This window comes from Apus apus, chromosome 4 (assembly GCF_020740795.1).
Source record: "Apus apus isolate bApuApu2 chromosome 4, bApuApu2.pri.cur, whole genome shotgun sequence".
Lineage (NCBI taxonomy): Eukaryota > Metazoa > Chordata > Aves > Apodiformes > Apodidae > Apus > Apus apus.
The window spans coordinates 63,692,307-63,714,075 of NC_067285.1; the positions used below are offsets into that span (position 1 = coordinate 63,692,307).

Sequence of the window (21,769 nt, forward strand, 5' to 3'; positions counted from 1 at the left end):
AGCAGCTAGACATGTGTATGTATGTGTATGTACATGTATGTGTGCTCATGACCTGTTGTGAACACAAGATGAAGTGATAATCTGGACTTTAGTGGAAGAAATATTTCTCCCTTTAAATAATTTTCACTTCAGAGCTGCAGCTGGAGAGATCCCCATTACCATGGCTCAGCTGAGGCACATAAACTCATTAGACTTGTGTTGAGTCATTGAAAGCTGAATTCCTTGGTGCACGTTATGACTCTTTTTATACACATTGCAGCTCTTTTTATAGATATTGCTCTGATTTCCTCTCTTGTATGTTCAAGAGTTCTATAGTGGAGGCTTGGTGGCCAAATGGACATGGAAAGCAAACCGGATATGACATGATATCAACTTTCATCTTGGAGCCAGGATACCAGATTGAGAAATTTTCAAAGGTGAGCCCTTCAGCTTGATTGCAGCTGGCATTGCACTGCTACTGTTAGGCCATCTGCTCTGCATAGTAGGTATCTAGAGCTTTTATATATTTTGCTGGATTGTAATATGCATGTGAAAACACTAATGTGAAACAAAAGTGTTAAACATCACAATGTTTATTACCTATTTTCCTGTAGCCTAGCTTGTATGGATGCCTTTCATTCAGGCTGGAAGATGGCTTACAGTTAGTTGGAAACCTCAGAAAGGAAAAAATGCTTACTTCTTTAGTTTTCTATCTTATGAAAAAAGGCACTTTTAGGCTTTATATGTTATCCTGATCTTTTTTGTGTCATGCACTGAAGATTTCTATAGATTATGTGAAGGTTTATTACTGAGATTTTTCTTGTTAATTCAGTTAAAAAAAGTTTGTGATATTGTTGCATTCCTAAGAAGCTAAAATATATTCATTTACTATAATGTGGTAGATGTGTTTCATGTTTAAGAAGAAGTGACAATCTTAAATATGACTATGAAAGTAAAACTCAGAGATATTTGCAACACACTAGTTGTATAATTATCTGTTTGTTTTTACCACAAACCTTATAAGAGGTAATTTTCAATTGTCTGTTGAAAAAAAACCCCATACAAATTAGAGTGGATTCCTTATGCCATCAACATGTGGAAACAACCAAGTAAATTTATGTATTTATTGATGTGTATTGCTTCACTGAAAACTGATCTGGTCATCAGGCATCTCAAACTGCTATTTGCTGTGACACTTTTGTTGGTGTGAAAAGTCCTCTGAAAAGCAGTAGCTTCTGAAGTCCTAGTGTTTACAGCGTTAGCCCTTATTTTTATTATGAAATGATAATTCTTTGCTATTATTTGTGATTTAATTTTGAAACAATTAAAAATCAACACTGCATAAACATAGTATATTATGCTTGGAAAAACTTTTTGTAGGAAATATGGTTATACAGCTTGTAAAAAGGGAAATTCTGTTTTTACTGTGTGAAAGCTGCACAGTGATAGGAAAACTAACTGATTCCACTTGTATAGCTGTGTCATGGTACTTTATCAAGCCCTGTGGTGTGTGATCATAGAGGTTTCATGGTCTACAAAAGATATTCAGAAGCTTCTTCCCCCCCTCCAGCCCTTAAAGGGAAAGGGGGAAAAAAAGCAAATGCACCACATAGTAGGCATTATGAATTAACCAGCATATGAAGCCTTTACAGATTCATAGTCTGAAGTCTAGTCTTGCTTCTTGTGTCCTGTGAAGCGCTGTCTTGGATTCTAACAGAAACAAACACTTCACCACCTCACCCCCTCCACCCTCAGCTGTACAAGTGGCTCCATATGCAGTTTTTTCATGTTCTAGCACAATTTACTCTCATGTCAGCAGGACTGAATAGCATCATTCATGTGGCTTAATAAGAACTTTGAGTAGTTACAGAAATGCAGTCAGGGAGAAGTGCTCCTGGAAGTTGTTGATCTGTTGTCCATCTAGTACTGTATTCAGGTGGAAAACATTACCCCCTTTTTGAAAAGAAAAAAACCTGCATAAGACACTTAATTAGTGGCTTGTCACCATATTCACCATACGAATATCTACATAACTTTGGACAAGCAAAAACTAAAGGGCAAGAACTGTATATATGCAAAAACACAGTCTTCTCAGATTCGGTACCCTTAGCTTGAACTACTCTCTGGTCTTTGACTTGGGAGTATTCTCTAAAACATGAACTAATCCTCTGGGAAAATTTCTGGATAGCCTCCCAGTATATACTTTAGAAGCTCTGCAGAACTCTAACCAGCTATTTTGGGAAATCCTTTGGCTGCAGGAAATACCTACTCACTCCTGTTCAGAGTAACACAAAACCAAAACAGAATAAAGCCAACATGCAGGACAAGGTTGGTTTTGGTTTGTTTTTTTCCTATTTGAATACTTTGGTTTAGAGTTTGTTTCTCAGGATAATGTAAAACAAAGTAATAGGCAGACAATATCTCTGAATGAAATTGGTGTTCTTAAGGGAGGGTCTGTCAAGTCCTATTTGCTATCAATAAGTTGTTTTTCTTCTTGCCATGTCTACATCAAGGAATTTATTACCTTTTTCATTGTCTCATCAGGGAATTGCTTGTTTTTTGATTTTTGTTTCCCCATCTTTCTGTATGTTTATTTCTTTAATGCTGTAATATTTTATTTTTTTAAAATTTCATGAAGCTATATTAGCACTTGGAAGATCTTAACATGTAGCTGTCTTTCCCTTCTTCCCTAAACACCCTCTTTTTCCCTCAGGCCTTGCAGTGTGACTTCCAGAAGTCTTTCCTTTTGGCTTTCATGCTGTGTGCTAATTTGTTAGGTCACTGGGGCGTTCTGTGATCTTATTTCGGCTCTAGGCATCTTCATCCCTATTACTTTTCCTACTGCTAAATCTGGGCATGCCAAATGTGGTCCACAGGTCATTTAGCTCAGTATGCAGTCTTTATGTGAGACTCAAAAAGACAAGTATCTGTTTCTTAACTATGCACAGAACAACCAACTAATTGGTTGAACCCTGGAGGCCAGGGAATATGAGATGAGGCTGAGGAGCTTTTACTTTTGCTTGTGCTGTATGGGTGGTCCTGGGTGGTATGGGTGTTTCAGCCTCTCAGATTGCCTTGGATGTGGCTAGCTGCATGAGTTCCACTTGAGCATGAATAAAATGTTATCATACTACTTCTGGTAGCAATATAAATACTCCATTACAAAAGCACTCTGAGATAGTCTCAACCTGCCTGATGACACCCATTTAGAGGACCTTCCAGGTACTTCGGGAGCCCCAGCTGTAAATACCATTCCATTTTGTGCCATGAGAAAGAGCTACACTGGAGACTGAGGAGTTTTTCTCCAAGTAATTGACTTAACTAGAAGAAGGTCAGAGCTTTTTTTTTTTTTTTCTAGTCTAGTATGCATAATGTAGTTTTTTCTTTTGTAGCCTTCAGTAGTTAGGGTAACTATGAAAGTTGTATGAAACATTTGTGGGTTTTTGTTTTGTTGTTTGTGGTTTTGTATTGATTTTATTCAACTTCTCATGTTAAAATAAATGTTTATAATTCTAGGACTGGGTGTAAGACTCCTGTCCTAAAACTAAGTTCATCATGCTGGTCTATATTCAGCCATCTGAGCATGCAGCAGGATCACAGTAGAAAAAAGGCAAGGCACACTCTGTCCTTTGCATATGTTGAGTGCAGAGATGTTGGGTGGGGAGTCTGAAATGTCCTCTCAGCAGTCTGACTTTGTAGTTTTTCTCTAGCTGGCAATGTTTTTAGTGGTACAGATGCTGATTCCCACTTACTGCTAACCCACTGTTGCCCCTGGGGCAATGCTGCAGGACTAGGGACAAGTCCCATTTTTTAAAATGAAATCAGTGTCTATGTTTTGGTTGCTGCCATGATGCAGAGGGGTTTATTTTGAGGTCAGTGATCTGCCGTCTCTGCTCATGCATCTGGTTTGTCATGTGCATTGTCTCTGTTCAGGTGTTTAATAATTGTGCAGTTGACCAAGAAACACCAAAGAGGAAGCAAAAAAAGCAGTGATTGTCTTCTTTACCACTAGAAATAATTTGCTGTTTATCTGTGTGATTTTTTTTTTCTTTTTTAATATGCTGAAAGCTTATAGAACAAAATCCCACAGTAAGATGAGTAATTTCTCACCTGAACTTCAGCCTTGTCTGTTGTGTGACTTAAAGAACTACATTTTATCTTAAAGATGGGTATATCAGTTGCACTTAAGTAGGTTAATTTTAGCCTGATTTATTGACAGACACTTGTCTCAACTGTAGTTTGTGTAAGAGAACAGGCTGTACTCTACAGGCTGACCTTTTGAAAAGGTATAGCAAATAGTCATTTGAGGGGAGGAGTGGTTGCTATCTTAGGGTAGTCTAGAAAAAGACAAGGTTCTTGCCCTCCTGACCTGAACTTATTGTTTGCTGTGAGTTGGCTGAAATTTGCTATTAGCTTTCCTTTGCTTTATTTAATCTCCCTATGATCATGAGCAGAAGGAATAAGATACTTCTTTCTGGTCTAGGTAAGTTGAACTGACACAAGGATAACAGAGAAAAAGAAGCCTCTCTGAAAGAGATGTTTTCCTTTATTTTGCAGCTGAACAGGACCCTAACATGGCAGCTGCTCCACTCTTGTCCCATTGCAGGTGGGGTAGATGGCCCTACAAATAAAGGGTCAATGCAAAGTATCATTGCAATCAACTAACTACTCTCTTGTGACTGTGGCATTGACTGCTTATGTCAGTGCAATCAGGATATCCCTCAGAGCACCATTGTTTCTTTAACTGAAACAAAGTCCCACAAAATGCCTGTAGTGATTTCTTGAACTTTTCTTCTACCTGCAGCAGGAAGGAAGAATGTTTTCTTTTCTCAGCATCTGCAGTGCACAGTACCAGATAGTAGACTGAAAGGGTAGCTGTAAAAGTTTGACTTTTTGAAATGTTCTTTTATTTGGAATGAGCTTTAATACCTTACACAGAATTGGTGGTTATTTAGCTGAACTGGTCTTTCTGAAACCTTATTGCTGATCATACTGTTCAAACACAGCTGTGATGGCCAGAGGGCCCTTCACTTCCAAACCAGCATTTGTGTTTGCATGCATGTATTTTTAATTGCTACACCTGTTAAAAAGATAGCATTTAAGGGCAGCAAAAGACAAAGATTCTGCTTTTACTGGATGAACCTGGAATGGACTGCCCAGGAAAGTGGTGGAGTCACCATCCCTGGAGGTGTTTAAGGAAAGACTGAATGTGGCACTTAGTGTTATGGTCTTCCTGGTGTGGTGGTGTTAGGTCATAGGTTGGACTTGATGATCTCAGAGGTCTTTTCCAGCCTCAGTAATTCTGTGACACTGTAACCTGAAGCTAGCCATTCAGGCACAAGACTTACAGCTGAGCTCCTGCAGTCTCCTACTTAAAGAAGAAAATTGCAGATTAAATGGTATGCCTGATCTAATGCAACCTTGCTGGTCCCCAGCTAAAGTTTCCACTGAATTCTGCAGCAAGCGATCATGCCCCTGCTCTTACATACATATATGCATGTGTGTGTGCTGATGCTGGTTTGTGTATCCTTTCTCTCTCATTACAACTTTAACCTTCAAAACCGAGCAGGCTTATCAGGATACATTTTAGCCTTGTTACAGTGTGTAACTGCAGGCAGGAATTAAGAGATGAGACCATGTCTTTTGTCCTCTTGACAAATTCTAAGCTGTTAGTGTTCAGTTGAATCCCTTTTGTAATGGTTTTAATTTATTTTGGTTTAATTTATTTTTGTCTGCTTTAAACCTAAGTTTCATGTCTTCGCAGGCTTATTTTCGGACAGTAGAACTTGTTCAGGAGCCTATTCCTGGCTCACCAGGTCTGAGTTTCTACTTCAGAATCAATGGCCGACCCATTTTCTTTAAGGGCTCGAACTGGATTCCAGCAGATTCTTTCCAGGATAGAGTGACCAGTGACACGTAAGGCACATTAGATGTTCTCTAAGGAGAAAGGATCATATTTTTCCTCTTTCTGATTCTCTATCCACCTTCTATCAAAGTCGTTGACAGGTGGGGCTCCTTTCAAGGCAGGACTCCAATTATTGTGGACTGTGGGTTAGAGGCCTCAGAATTGGGGCTTAATTAACTTTAATACATTTGAATGAAGTTCAAGGCATGTAAGTGCAATAACTGATGGAAGGTGGTTGTTTGCTCTACCAGGTTACCAGCCATTCAGGTATTTTTAGGAATGATCCTCAGACTATTTGATCCTATTGCCTGGGACATATTCAGTGGTACTCGGAGGAAGCTCACTTCAGCCACGTCCTAACCTACCTCGCACAGTGAGACATAAGTACACAGTAGCATCTATCCCTTTTTCCCCCCTCTGATCCAGGATTCTTGGCTTTCAATGACACAGCACCCCAGAGATGCAGGTGGGATGGGGACCACGCTGTAGTTTGACTAAGGGGAACTGATGACAACAGGGCAAGTTGCAGTGAGCATTCACATGCAGCATAATAAAGAAAAAATTAATGGAGCCAGAACCCCTTAAAATGAGATTCAGAGTCTCAATCTTTGTCTTTCCCCACTCACTGCCCCACTTCTCACTATGCATTGTGGAACTTAGGAAAATAATGTAGATTTCTCAACGTGTTTAAAAAAGGATTTTAATTCAAGTGATTGATACTTAAAGCAAGTAATATCTAAGGAGAAAAGAGTAACCTGATTAATAAAATACAGTATTTCCAAATCTAGTCCTGCCAATATTTCTGTAAAAACACTTACTTGCATGTGTCACTCCATTTATTTAATAAGTGTTAACAGGACCAAGTAGTATTTCCTGCACAAAAAAAATTGCTTTTGAGAGCTCTGTCCAGACATGCAGGCTTAAAAGTTATCAAAAAAGTCTGGTTTCTATCAGAGTTACAAGTCATATTGTCTACTAATAATGAATGCTTGGGATTGGTTTTGGGGTTGGTTTTTTGTGTGTATAACATTAGAAACTGCTAAGTGATACAGTTTCACAAAACTTGTCTAAATCTTTTTGTGTTTGACAGATTATGGCTACTCTTGAAGTCTGCAACAGATGCTAACATGAATGCACTACGAGTCTGGGGAGGAGGAGTCTATGAACAAGATGAATTTTATGATATTTGTGATGAACTAGGAATAATGGTAAAAATAATAACACAGAACACTTACTTTAAAACTAACAAGAACATGTAAATAAAAATCCACTCTAAATGAACAAAATAAGATAATTGATACATAACTTCTAGCAGTCTTTCCAGAAGACACGGTAGAGTACCAACCTGCGAAGTCAGGTGACTGTGACTTTAGATTTCTTTTTAATTTGAGTAGTTCCTGATTACTGAAGTTATCTGAAACTGGAAGTTATATTTTGGAAACTTTATATTAGAGCCCCAGCTTGTATTTTCTCTTGGAGTAAGGCTACAAGTCTGTTCCTTGCTCATCCCTACCTTCTTTTCCAGCCCAGAATCTCCCTTTTATCTCCCCTTCCTTTTCTCTTCACTTTCTTCCCCCCCCCCCTTAAGTTTTCCAAAATCAGAGCAACAGGACTTTGACTTAACTTCCTGCCTTATATCTTTTTTCAGACCAAAATGTTCATTTTTATGTACTATACCTCTCTCCTAGTTCTACATCTCCTACTTTTTTGGAGAAAAAAAGAGAGAAGAAATGAAAGGCTTGAGAGACTGGTACTCATCATGTCACTTAATGCAGGAAGATTGTCTACATTGTAATGATGAGCATGATAGAAAAACTTCTGTGGACTGTAGACATCAACAGGGACTTGCAACACTCAGTCAAATAGTTGTGAAAGAAGTAGTTCATTGAAAGGGAGTTATTAACGAGATCAAATAACATTTTTTCTGTAGCAGTCAGAATGTGGGACCCTCTGGCTTTGTTTAGGGCTTGCTTGTATGAGAACAGCCCTGCTGAGGAATCTGAGTATTTGAATATATGCCCCAGATTGAGAGCAAAGGCCTTGCAATCTGACCTCAATGAGGATTTAAGGTGTGCTGTATTTGAGTTTTGTGCTTTCAGCAACCTCTGAGTTATCAAAATGCCAAAGAAGGGAGTCATGCTTTTCTCTGCTAGAGAAATGGGGTTTATTTATTTTGGAAGTATTTTCTCCTTTTATAGCAATAGCTGTAAAGGTTTGGGGTTCTTTTTTGGTTCAAATTTCTTAAACAAAAAATTTCACTTGACCTGAAGCCAAGTATGGAAGGCCTTATTCCAAGGGCCATTTTGAACAAGGTATTATGAGCATAATTGCAGCTGAAATGGGAACACCTGCTGCAAACACTGACAAACCTAGATTAGTACCTTTGATTATGTGAACTTGGAGGCACATGTTAATAAATGTTGATGAAACAGTGACTAGATGAGTGAAGGTCAAGTTGCATCTGATAATAAAATTCCAAGAAGTGTGTTTGGTCTTATTCTACAGCATAAAAAGCAGGAAAACAGAATTGATACCTTGCTGCCTTCTGCTGTGTGTGCTTGGGGAAAAAAAAAAAAAGTTAGATCTATTTTAGTCATCTGAATGAGTGTCCTGATTTTCAGGGCTTCTGAGCGCTTATGGTTCTTTCATTTTTGACACTATGTACCTGAGTAGGCCACTTAGATCAGTGCTCTGTGCAAGATTTAGATCTTATTTAGTAGCCAAAATAGCAAGCAGATGCAGAATCAGACCCTTATTCTGGAGGGGATGGTGCTGGAGGCTTTTGGTTTTGTTTCTTCTGATGGTCTTGTAAAGGCTTTAGAATCAAACTGTGCTTAAGGGAAAATAGTGAGAGCTTACTGAGGGAAATAGCAAGAGAAAGTTTTTTCATTATATAGAGTTCTGACTCTACAGTCACTGTAGGATTCTTAGTTATTCTTCAACAATAGCTTTGCTTTTTTTGTATAGTGCTAGGAATGTAACAATTATTGATGGATCTATTACCTTTTACTACCCTGTTCTCTATCTTCAAGTTGTTTGGGGGGTTTTTTGGCTTTTTTTTGAGTGTACATGGAAAGAAGTCATGGAAGAGCATGTTCTAACTTCAAGCAATTATACAGGGAGCTGGTCTGGCTCCGTTGTTTATGTAGTATGGTGTTCAGAAAGTGTAGTCTCCTACAAACTCAAGAGATCTTTGCATTAATATTTGAGATAAATTATCAGGAGTCTCAAAATTACAGCGATTTAAAAAACAGAACTGGTAAAACAAAAAAGCCTTGCCCATCTCACTGGGCTTTTTCCTTTCTGCTTTTTTTGTAATTCTTCTCCTTCAAGGTACAAACAAAGTTCTTTGAATTGCAAGGCTTGCTGTTCTCTAGTGATATCTACTTGATTTTTCTTTGAAGAGAAAGACTATCGTGTTGTTGGAGGATCTGGTTTGTTTCTGCCTCTTGTACTGGGCAAGATTTACTCTTTAAGATCAGTTTGCACATTTGGTATGGAAGTGTTTTGTACACTTGAACATCTGTTAAGTGTGCTTGATCCCATGTCAGAAGAACTACTGTCTCTTTTTAAAATGAAATGGGGATTTGCTGTTACACCTGTGAAGTAGTAAATACAAAATTGTTCTGTTCAGCTGGAGATTGCCCCACATTCATATTTGAGAAGTGTATGGGTTTAATTATTCCAATGAAACTTGCTGAACTCTGCATCTACTGAGCAATGTTCCACTTATCAGTGTAGGCTGCCAGGATCTGATTCCTAAGGGTAGGTACTTTGTAACTCCAATATTGAGGAAAACCACAGTGCAGTATGCACATACTAAACCCCATGGAGGTTGTGATTTTTTTAGTGGTGGTTTCCTCGAACAACAAATAGAACGTAACTTCTGTCGGAACAAAGGATTGTGCGTCCAAATAACGATGTGTTTTTCAAGTATGTAAAATTATTTGCTAACAGATTGGTTTTTTCCTTTTCTTTCTTTTTCCTCTAGATCTGGCAGGATTTTATGTTTGCATGTGCACTATATCCAGCTGATGGCAATTATTTAGAATCTGTAAGAGCAGAAGTTTCTCATCAGGTATTTTGTCTCTATGTCAAAGCTCTACTTGCCATTACCTATTTTTAACTGACTGTGTAAGTTAGCTTTCCAAAAACTGCTTATTTGGAAATGTTAGCGTATCTTTATTTAGCAGACACAAAATGTAGCCTTGCTAAATCCTCTTTAACTTACTTGCAGGAGTAGTCAGTCAAGCTGAGGCACACACCTTTCTCGTGTCCAAACTGCCCTCTTCTGAAGGATGTTTAAGAGCATTCACTGAGAGTGAGCTCTAATGATCGCAACAGAATTTATCCATCAAGTGTGGCTGAGTAGTAGTACATGTGCATATGGTGCATATAAGTCAGTGTATTAAAAACTTGTCCTTCTGTAAAGGTATATTATAAAATTTTGCACTAGTCGAGAGCTCAGGGAACAGTGAACAGAGTAGGTAAAATAGAAATTATAGGCTCAGCATATGTAATATGCATCTGGATTTGTAATTCAAGTAGTAAGAGTTATTTTAATTTGCTTTTAGGAGAAGTAATTTTGCTTGACTTCTGAAACTATAAGTTGTATTTCAGGTAAGACGTTTAAAATCCCATCCATCCATTATTCTGTGGAGTGGTAACAATGAAAATGAAGCAGCAATTGCAAGCAACTGGTTCTCCATACCTTATGCTGACAGGGAAGTCTATATCAAAGACTACGTGACGCTTTACGTGAAAAACATCAGAGAAATAGTTCTTACTGTAAGTCATCTCAAGAAACTGTATGGGGATATAGCTTGGCAAAAGGTTTTAATGTTTGAAATTTAAAAAACTTGGGATTTCTGCTTTTTCTTTTTTTCTCCCCCTCCCCGCAAATCCTTTAAGGATATTAAAACCAGCATGTTATTGGGGAATTACACTTTCCAAGCTCTTGTAAACAGCTCTCTAAACTCAAGGGTTATCCTCAAAGTAAAACAAAACAAAAACAATTTCAGCATTTGGCGTAAGTTTTTTGGTTTAAGCAGGTTAAGCAAAAGCTATACTAAACATTGTCCTCATGCTGTATAGTCATTATATTGTGTGTTTTTGAAAAACAGACTAATGGTATTTTATGAAGGCAAAACAAAATATTTTGAGATAAGACTTAAACTGTGAGCATGCACACTAGAAGCAGCTGGAGTCTGTGATGAAGTCTACTGTGATTTGGCACTACCCATTTTGTGCAGCTTTTGTAGTTTTATTTCTTCTCCTGTAGAAGTATATTGCAGTTCTTAATTATTTAATGGAATCTTCTTTTAACTAACTTTTAAATCAGTTTCACTCTGCATACACACATACGAGTCCAAAATTGTTGTTGCATAACTATGTAGGGATAACAATCAGTGCCTGAACCACAGGTGAGTATTCTTCATTCCCCTGTTAGCTCAGAGACAAAATGTTTCAAGGCTGTTGTCCAGTTAGAACTTCCCTCTTCAACAAGCATGTTAATTTTTGTTAACCTAAAAATGCTAGTGGTCTTTTCCTACCCAGTTATCCCTTGTACAGCATCATCTCACTGACTTCAGAGTACTATTGTTCTAGTCTAATTTCTGTTCTTTTCAGGATGAGATACCTGAAGTTTCCCTTTACTAAGACAGGCACTCATTATGTAGGTGGCAGCAATACTGCTGCTTGTTACTGGAGGCGGCTGGTATTGCCAGAGTAGTTCTGCTCAGAGAATTTAGGATACCTTTCTACTGGAAAAGTTGAGATATGAGGAAACAATAAAAATGAGGGCAGGTTTGAAAGAACCTACTGAAAAAAATTCCACTCTTGAGAGCAGTTATGCATTCTAAATGGTAATGATGTCTTATATTCCTACTTAACATCTTGTTTCTAGATTTCTGTGGTTTTGGTTAGGCTATTTGGAACTGAGTTGTTTGTAAAGGTGTGCTATGGTGTTTCTGTGATTAGCCATGTGAGTTGGATGACCAATACATTTGCAGCAAAGTGAGGTGTTCTGGCTTGGTACTATGTTATAGTTACAGTTTGCTGGTGTAGCCCATGCAGTGAAATTATTTCAGATCCTGTGTAATACAATCCAATTGAGGAAATATGTAACTGCTAGCAGTACTGGACTGTATAACTTTAAAAGTCTTCTAAGTTTGAGGCAAAGACTTCAGGGAATACGGGATATCTTGTAGTAATTTTTTTCAGTTAGTTGTTACTCATGAAAAAAAAAAAAGATGGGGAATAGGACTATTTCTTAAAATGAAGCACGTCTTAACTGCTTTGCTGTAACTTGTAACTCAGGCCTCTGTCATACTACAAGTAGGGTGCTAAATTAATAATGCCTGCAAAAGGATTCCTTCAGTCCTTTGTAGGATACTGCTAAAAGATTTAGTATACTAAGTCTACTGAGGCTATAAATAAAGACATCTCTGAACAAATTGAAATTAAACCCTTCTTCAGCTTCATCTATCTTACCGTGCAAAGAAAGCTAACCTGCAATGCTACCATGCAAGCATCATAGCAGAATACCTTGGCTTTGTTAAGGCTAAATTTAGGTGACTCCTTAATAAAAGTGCGGAAAATCATGGCCTTGTTCCTGCAAAAACACTGCAAAAGTAATGATTTTCCATAAAGAAGTCACAGTACTCAAATATTAATGTTCCTTGAGTTTATTTTTCACAAGACACATTTTAAATAGCTTTCATTAAGAATTTAGAAGCATATGAAGAGAGAAAATCTCTTGATGTGAGGAGAGAATCCCTTTGAACAGCAGAGCAAGCAGTATCATGCCCAGCTGTCCTCCAAGAACATAAATAAGAATCTAATTAAGCAAGATCATGAATGTCAAGACACAAAGGACAATGTTTCCTAGGTGGTGACTCAGACATGTTCTCCCCATCTCACCCCCCTTTTAAAAATGTGGTCTGTGCATTCAGATAATAAAAGCTGATCACTTTGTGAGGGGATTGTAGTTTTGTTTTGTTTTTAAATCCCAGGAAGATAAGAGTCGTCCTTTTGTTGCATCCAGTCCCACCAATGGCTTGGAGTCAGTTAAAGAAGGTTGGCTCTCTCAGAATCCTTATGATACCCACTATGGTGACACTCACTTTTATGACTACAGCAGTGACTGCTGGAAGTGGACAGTGTATCCTAAAACTCGTTTTGCTTCAGAATATGGATTTCAATCCTGGCCTTCCTTCAGTACAATTGAAAAGGTAAGACTGGGCTTTCATACCTTATAGAGATTGTAATGATGATGAAGGCTTGACAGTGATAACTGTATGAGCTAGGCTGCATTGTTGTCCATAGCTGAAAAAAACTGTTTTGTGATCATTTGTTTTCAGAGGAAGGTTTTGAAAATATAAACGTTATTAGTATGTATAGCCCTACTAATTTTTATAACATATGCCTAAATGTGTTTGACTAGTGTGCATTATTCCATCTTAATCTAGGATGTTTCTAATTAACTCTGAATGCAAGCAAACCTCTGAGGTCCCTTGGCCAAACTGAACCTTAGGACAAATAAGTTAAATGCTGTTGAGCCAAAAGTTGCTCTTCTGGATTCAACAGCAATGTCTGTTTTCATTTATTCACACAAGGTATATATGCAAAGGGTGCTATTGATTTAAAATCCCTGCCTAACTGCATAAGGCACTATAGAAATATACTACTGATTTAAAAAGTTTTTTATAATGTCAGCAGGATGTAATAGACATCCTTTCCAGAATATTCTGTCAGCTGTTAAATGTATGTTTTGCCTTTTTGTTCTGATCTTACTCTTGTGTTTTTTAAAAGGTTTCCTCCACTGAGGACTGGTCCTACACAAGCAATTTTTCTCTCCATCGACAACACCATGAAAATGGCAACGATCAGATGCTTCAGCAGATTGGGCTTAATTTCAAGCTTCCCCGGAGCACAGATCCCATAAAGAAGTTCAAAGATACAATTTACCTGACTCAGGTAACAGCGATGTCTTCAATATAAGTAGCAGTGAATACTTGTTCCATTAGATACTGTAAGCATATACAACTGGGCGTTACATAATGTTCAGTCATAAAGAAAGCTGCTGCATTGAAGCATTGGATAGTCCAGTTTAATTTGGATCTAGCTTGTCTCTCATTTCTTGGAATGAAACTCCAGTTTTCATCCTACAAGGACAGTAATACTTCTTGGGGAGTTTTCCAGAAACTGGCTCAACTGGGAGAAAGTGTAGCTGCATGTTCTACCTTGGTTGGTCCCTTTCCCCAGCTGGGCCCGCTCATGAAGCTGTCTGGGGATGCAAGGGAGTGCTGGCCTTCCATAATACACCATTGTTCCAAGTGCTGCACTGTTACTCCCTGTTTCAGGGTGGGTACCTTCTACTCTTCATGTGGCCCCTGTGGGCTTACTGATTTGGTTTTTGCCACAGGGAATACATGAGCTTTTGAAACAACATTGTTTCTAGAGACTGCACTTTTCTATGGATGAGATTATTAGTAGCTTTTATTTTGTAATGGACTCAGATACTAGTGTTTTAGATAATCTAATTTGTTGATTTAGTTTGGTTTTTTTATCAGGAAATTGTATCTTGTCCTTCATCTGTAGTAGTTTATCTCATGCTTGTTTGTTTCTTTCTGATTTCTATGTGACTTTTAAATGATAAGTGACTTTTTAATGCTGTTAGGTGAGTGTAAAGTGCTGTTACTACTTTTTGTGTTCCAAGAATTTCAGAAACACTCTTGATGGAAGTAACTTCACATTCACTCAAGTTTTTAATGTTTGAGAGTTGCTGTCAGCAGGTTTTATATAAAAAGGAAACAGCTGGAAGACTTTAAGCACAAGTGACAAGACAACAAGGATAGATGATACTGTGAAACTGAAACAGGTTAAATGTGCTCAGTGAGGTCCTGACTCAAAAAGCTATGAGTTTCTGCAGGGCCTTATTAATGAGTTAAGCAATTTAAGGATACCAAAGTAAGGACAGCAAAAAGGTTCTCTAAAGATACTGCTTGGTAAGCTTTTGGGAGCTGTTAGGAATAGATCTTATTCAAGCAGAGGCCTACTGCACAGTAGGTGTATACTTTTGAAGGCTCAAGTTTGGAGTTATGTGCCATTGCTGTGAGTTATGTGTTTTGCATTAATATGCACACACATGCTTTGAAAGTAAAGTTAAATACAAAATACAATACACTAACTTCTTTTTTTTTCTCTCTTATATGTTTGTTGACCAAGGTGATGCAGGCTCAATGTATAAAGACTGAAACTGAATTCTATCGTTTTAGTCAAAGTGAAATAATCAAGGGAGAAGGACACACAATGGGAGCTCTGTACTGGCAACTCAATGACATTTGGCAGGCACCTTCATGGGCTTCCTTGGGTAAGTTTTGTGATGGTCTGCTAAAAAGCACCAACTATCAATCTTGTTTTGTATTCCTCATCTGGAAGTATCAAAATAAGAAGTAAGACCCTGTGCTCTCTCAGGCAACTTTGAACATGTTTCTGTTCATTCTTTAGGAATGCTTTCCAGAACAGTGCTTTGCAGGGTCATCCTAATAGTCTGTGGAAGTGGAAAAGGGTAAAGAACAAAGCAATTATTTTCCTATGGAAGCTTTGCTGTTTGCGTTCAGATTTAGCACCCACCAACTCTTACCCTCATTTTACCAAGGTTTAGTTTAGATAAGTTAAAATCATATGTAACTCCTAATTCCTTAAAAATACATTTTTTTTTCTTAAAGCAGTGCTCTCATTTCTCTCAAGGAAATAATATAATTGAAGCCAGATAAAGCAATTTGTTACAGAGCAGTGATGGCTAAGATTGAGGGCACAACCCACTTGTGAGGTGAACTTTCAGTTACCCTTGATTTTCTTGTGTAGATCTGAATCTTCCTGAAATTGCCTGATATGTCGCATCCAGTTTTTCCCAGAGGAATTTTGCAACTTTTGCAAGTTTAATTATTTTAAAAATAGAAAGATCAATTCTTTTAAAATTAGAAACTTCACAGAAATTCTGATTCCAAAAGAACCTGTCCTAGAAATCCCTGATTATATTTATTGGCTCAGCCATACAGATCAATATGTGTGTGTGTGTATGTGTGTGAATATATATATATATATATATATACACACACCCAGCCCTCCTGGGTGATAATGGACAGAGAGAACGCTAATGGGATAGGAGAGTTAAGAAGGAGCACCCATGTATAATTACACTCCATAATCCCAACAAATTTACTTGATTTTGCTCCCCTGCCCCTATGGTAACATGATCAAAACCACTCCCTTCAGTAGGCAGTAGCGCACTGTCAAACAAAACCTACAGAACTGTTCTGAGCAGGGTGGGATTTGTTATGTAAAAAGCTAGGCATCTAGATTTCTTCTGTAGTCAACTAGGGGAGAGATGGTCCTCTCTAGAGCGTGATTCATTGTGTCCTTAGCTGTCCAATAAGTAAATGAATTATTTTCTGCATGCTGGATTTGATTTTCATATAATTTAATTTGACACCTCTCACCCAGCATAGCTTCTGAGGAGCTCTTTATAGGAGATGGCTAGCTGACATTTCATTTCTAGCTTGCTGTCAGGTGAGGTGACTAACTCTTGTGACTAAATTATTCTTCTAATACACAATTTACGCACATGATAGCTCCCTCTGTTACATATATATTTCCTTCTAGAACACAAAAATGGAGTAATCAGATATAGTCATATAGGCAGTAAGAAATAGGGGAGCCATGTGTGGTATGATGGAAGTGGCTGTGTTTCATCTTCTGAACATTTAGCCTAGAAGCCATTTTGAAATGGAGCTGTTCTATGGCAGCTATATAGGACTTGGGTAGATTTTGTTTCAGCTTCAGTTCTCACATATTCTGGTTTTTTTAAATTTTTATTTAAGAACTTCTTGTGTGAAGAAATGTGAATGAACTAGAAAAAGCTGAGAGTTAGTGTGAGGTTCTCAATCTGTCCTTAGATAAAAATGCCATTTGACCCTTCTTAAAACAAAAAAAAATATCCCACCCATCCTCCCCCTCTTTCTCTGGGAGATGTTTGTCCCTTGCCCTTTTTGTTCTGTTTGTTGTTGTTTGTGGATTTTTTTTTCCTTTTTTCATCCAAGCAAAGGAACTGCAAGCAACAAAGGAAAACAACCTAGGAGAAGAAGCAGGCTATTTTATTTAAAACTGTAACGCTCATCTTTCTAAACTTTCTAGACTTGTGTTAGGAAATGGAATACCCCAGTCTTCGTTTTTAGGATTCTAGCAATGGCTAATGCTCTTAGGTTTTAAGTCTCTCAAGAGAAAAATATGCTTGAAAAAACTCCTTTTTGTACAGACAGGTGTATTGATAGATGAAGTGATTGTGAAGACTGTAAATGGCTTTTTAAAGTACAGAGATTATGTAATTGTAGAAAATATATCAAATACTTGAATTATTCATATGTTATTTGAGTTAGTTTACAGAAAAGAAGCTCAGCAGGGATACAGCTGTCCCTTTGTTTTGTTCTATTCCCTCAGTGGAATGAGGAAAGGTTTAATATTCATTTAATTAGGCAGTGTGGTAGAGGGATTTTTGAAATGCTAATGGCTGAAATTATGCAAAACTTCAGAGAAATTAGTTTTATTTGCACTTTAAAAACACATTTCTGCATCTTGTCAGATGGCACAGTAGTAGCACCAATGAATGCTTCTTGTTTAAATCTGTTATTTCACAGAGAGCCATGGAGAGGCTTACATAATTTCCCATGCAAATCGGAAGTGTTTCCTCATGAAGTGGGAAGGGAAGAAGGTAGCAAATATTTCTGCTTTTAACTTGCCTTTAAGATATTTTCTTGGCATTGAATGAAAACGCAGCATAGCACTCCTGTCATAGTCCTTCTGTCTTCAGAACTAAACAGCTTTTACAGAACTGGGTTTGATTGTTGGCACATAGATGTGGAGCTATTTGTGCCATGTTGAATGCTTTATCCTCTGTGCACTGTGTTTTGGTGAAGAGCACTGAGATACACGTGGCCATTTACCTCACTCCCACACCAGTGTCACCTTGAGGTACCCAACTAGGTTGTCATGAAGTTCCCTTGAGCAGGTAGCTGGCTATTACTGCAGGTTCAATATTTAGAGCCCTATGTGAGCTGAAACCACAGGCTTTTATAAAGAAAAATAGATCTGAAAACATGAGATTGAGGTGAGGAAAGAACTAGCAGCATGTTTCTCAAGTTGCATTTAATGGTGTGAAGTGATTAATTTAAAATCCATTCCGGGAAGAGCTGTTTATTCTCACTCACGCTATCGGTGTAGAAGGCTTCAGGGAACAGTCAGAAGAATGGGTACTGGGGTCTCATTTCAAACCTTACTTTAGTTTCGTGTTCTGAAGTTTGATACTGCAGAGTGCAGACCCCATGTTATTATCAGGAAAAAACTGGGGAACTTGGATTTCCTTAAGAATTCATGTAAATGTCAGGGGAGGAGGAGAAAAACAACCCAGGGAACTTCTGACTGTTGCCTTTGGGCATGCATTTCTGTAACAGGAAAGTTTTAAGCCCAGAGATTTCTCATTTAGCTGCCTGATATCCAGATTTCTTAAATCCATTTTGGGGCAGGTGGAATATTTTATATGCAACTTGCCTTTTTTTAAATTAAGAATTGTGACTCTGGTCTTAAGGAAATAAAGACAAATGAGCTGAAGAATGTGCCTTTTTTTATTAGTGAGCTTCAATTCTCTGTGCTGTCCGAAGTTACTTTGACACTTGTTTTACCAAGATCCTCTTGCTGGAAAAGTTATCTTTCAAGGACCCTTCCCATGTGAAATTGCTCCAGAAGTTGAGCTTTGTTCTTCAAAATGGCTCTAGGTTTTTTGGGAGGGGAAATAACAACCTTTAAAAGCTGATCTAAGGTAAGCAGTAGTAATGTCTGCAAACACCCCAAAATAATAGCTGTAGTATTTGAACCCTAAAATGAGTTCTGAAATTATACAGACTTTAAAGTGTGTGGTTTATTTACTTTGGTTTGTTGATTGGGTTTTTTGTTTGTTTGCTTTTCCCTGCGGAAGTATAATGCCAAGGTTAGTCTGAGTTGTTTTCTCCACTGTACAGGTTTTTTGAGGACCTTTGTAACTGCTGCCTAGGCAGCAAACCTCCACTCTGGTTGTGTAACGCAGCTGGAAATCAAAGCACAGCAGAAATTGAGGGCAGGGCCCATTCATAAAGAAATGGGATTTTTATACACTAAGTAACAGAAACTGCTCTACTTCACAGGATTCATTTTTGTATTTAAAACAGCTGAAGCCCAGATTTTAATTACATAAGTGAAGCTGAGGAAAATCTCAAGTCAGCGGACACTGAAACCTTGGTTCATGCAGGGTAACTTCTCTCTGAGGCCTACAGTGAGCAGCATCTGTTGCACTGCCAACTGAATATTCCTGAGAATCCTGTGGCAGTCCTGAGGGCTTCAGAGTGTTCAGCCCCTCCCAAAGCCTGAGGTTAGGAGCAGTGCCCATTTCTCATACAAGGCCCATAGCTGTTACTTTTAGATTAGATGCTGCCCCACAGTTTACTCTGTTTCAGATAATCCATCCCCAATTCAAATCTCTCATCTTCTAAAGTTTTGTGACCATGAAAAGTAATTTGTTAGCAATCCCTGGTTTGGGCAGAATTGTCCTTTAGACCACCAGTTTTCTGCCAGGAATTGTCCTTGGGAGGCAAAAACATGGCTTCATTTGTATACTAAACAGCACCAGTATGTTTTAGTGCTATTGACTTGGATGGTAGCAGTGTTTTGTTGGCAACACTCTAATCTTGTATCACAGTTGAATCTTGCATGGGTTTTCTGGGCAAATAGGAGGTTTCTTTGTTCCCCAAGCTAGCTAGTTGGGACCTTGCTGAAAGCAAGGTGATGTGCACAGTGCTAAGCTGAAGCTAATGCACTTTGGTCTCTACGGAGTTCATTCATGTTTATGTGGAGTGCAGGCAGAGCATGTACAGGTCTGTCTGTGAAAACCACAAACACATCCTTTAAAGGCTACATCACTCTGGATGAATTTTGTATAAGCACCAAAACTCAGAGAGGTAATTAGTTAGAACAAAAACGTTACTGGAAGTATTTTTTCATCATCCCTGAGCTTTAAGCCTGTTGCATGAAGTGAAGAGCCAGAAACAAGAATTAAAGTATCTAACTTTTTCTTTTTTTATGAGATGATGCAGTTGACTTGCTACTTTTTTTTTTTTTAGTGCCATTTCAATGACTAGATAATGGTTGAGTAAAGACAGTTAAAATGCTGAAAGTGGGTGCTAGATGGAAAATTAATAAAGAAATGGAAGCAGCTTCTCTTTCAAGGTAGTTGTGTGACAGTGTTGCATCTGGCAGAATTGCTTCTTTTGGAGATGGTACAGTGCTTTATGGCTTTTCCAGTTTGTTAATGGCAGACTTAAATTATTGGAAGTAACAAAGTACAACTTTCCATTGAAGAGGCAGAGTGAACTTACTGGCATATGTCTGTGTCCCATAATGTAAGTCATCTCTAGATCTTGGCAAATTCATTTTGCCTAAATCAGGCTTGTCTTTTGTTTGAGAAACTTGGTGTTTTTTTTGTCATTGTTGCTATTGATCCTCCTCTAAGGAAGGAGGACTCAAAAAGGGGAAGAGAGTGCTTTGTATAAGCACCAAAAGGTAGACTTTGTTGTCTCTTTACAGTGGTGATAATTTGTGGCAATGTCACTAATGCCAGTGTGTTTGTCTGGATTCTCAACAACATAGGTGCTCCAGCTGCTTGCTTAATGTGTAGAATGCTGTGTTAGTTTTGTTAATGTCACTTACATGTAAGGCTTTTAACTGAGTAACAGCATAGCAATGATAGGACCAACATAATGTCATCTTTTGGTGAAGCTTGAAGAAAGCATGAAAGATCATTAAATCCCTTTTAGACCAGAGCCTTGCCTGGAAAAAAAGCAAGAGTAACTCATCATTCTCTGCACCTGGTAAGAGGTGAAAAAGAGTGGAGAGAGAGATAGTGTATTGCTGTAGCAGGAACAGAGAGCACAGGATGGGATTGTGTGCCAAGGCAATCTTGGTTCAATCTGAATCTTTCTTCCTTTTAACCCTTTTTAGAGTATGGTGGTAAGTGGAAACTGCTCCATTATTTTGCCCAGAACTTCTTTGCACCACTGCTGCCTGTGGCCTATGAAGACAAAGGCTTGTTGAACATTTACGGTGTCTCAGATTTTCATGTGGACCACCCGGTGACTTTGAGGGTAAGTGGCACCCCTCTCACCTCTCTTATGTCCCTCCCACAAAAATGTTAGAAGCTGAAATTAGCACATCTTTGCATAGACAAGCTTCAGTAAGTCTGTGCTCAAGCACAATGAGGTGCAATTTTTGTCTTTAATCTTCTTAGGGGCAACACTATTATAGTAGTGTGTACTGCTCCTCAGAACAAGGGATTAATTGACATGAAATTAACTATTCTTTTGAAATCTTAAAGGGCTTGATGGTTTAATAGAACACAGTGTGAAAAATGGTACCATGCTGCTTAACAAAACTGTTGCCTGTTTGTTAGAACTAGATTAACTAATGAAGTGGCAGGAAAAAAGGGATTGCACCATTGCTTGCCATTAGTCAAACAACACTGCTTTGAGAAAAAAACTAGATTATTTTCTGAAATATCAGCGGAACATCTAGGTGTACTTTAATTACAAGGTCACCTATGCAATGTCACCATTTCACAATTGATTCCTTAACTGTTTTCTGACAATGTTATAGAAACTGATCAGGTTTCTGTGGCAGGATTTGGGCTGCTGAGTTGTCCTGTAGAACATAGTCTCGATTTTCAATTTGTTACATTTTTTTATGTTGTTGTTAATCATATGGCAACCAGATTCCAAATGAATTTAGGGGGCATTTTGCACT

The 21,769-nt window shown here is 38.1% G+C and overlaps 1 protein-coding gene across 3 annotated transcripts in view; it reads left to right on the forward strand.

Moving 5' to 3' along the window:
• The window catches only part of MANBA (mannosidase beta), a 54,899-nt gene that overhangs the window by 26,984 nt on the left and 6,146 nt on the right, over positions 1 to 21,769 (forward strand). For 2 of the 3 annotated variants that reach the window (XM_051619808.1, XM_051619807.1), the window contains 10 exons: positions 306 to 416; positions 5,744 to 5,895; positions 6,975 to 7,092; positions 9,876 to 9,962; positions 10,505 to 10,672; positions 12,898 to 13,116; positions 13,697 to 13,861; positions 14,087 to 14,248; positions 15,113 to 15,257; positions 20,972 to 21,114. In XM_051619808.1, coding sequence (XP_051475768.1) covers positions 306 to 416; positions 5,744 to 5,895; positions 6,975 to 7,092; positions 9,876 to 9,962; positions 10,505 to 10,672; positions 12,898 to 13,116; positions 13,697 to 13,861; positions 14,087 to 14,248; positions 15,113 to 15,257; positions 20,972 to 21,114 — 1,470 coding nt within the window. The remainder of the gene's footprint in view (positions 1 to 305; positions 417 to 5,743; positions 5,896 to 6,974; positions 7,093 to 9,875; positions 9,963 to 10,504; positions 10,673 to 12,897; positions 13,117 to 13,696; positions 13,862 to 14,086; positions 14,249 to 15,112; positions 15,258 to 20,971; positions 21,115 to 21,769) is intronic. The other variant, XM_051619809.1, reaches the window with a different exon arrangement.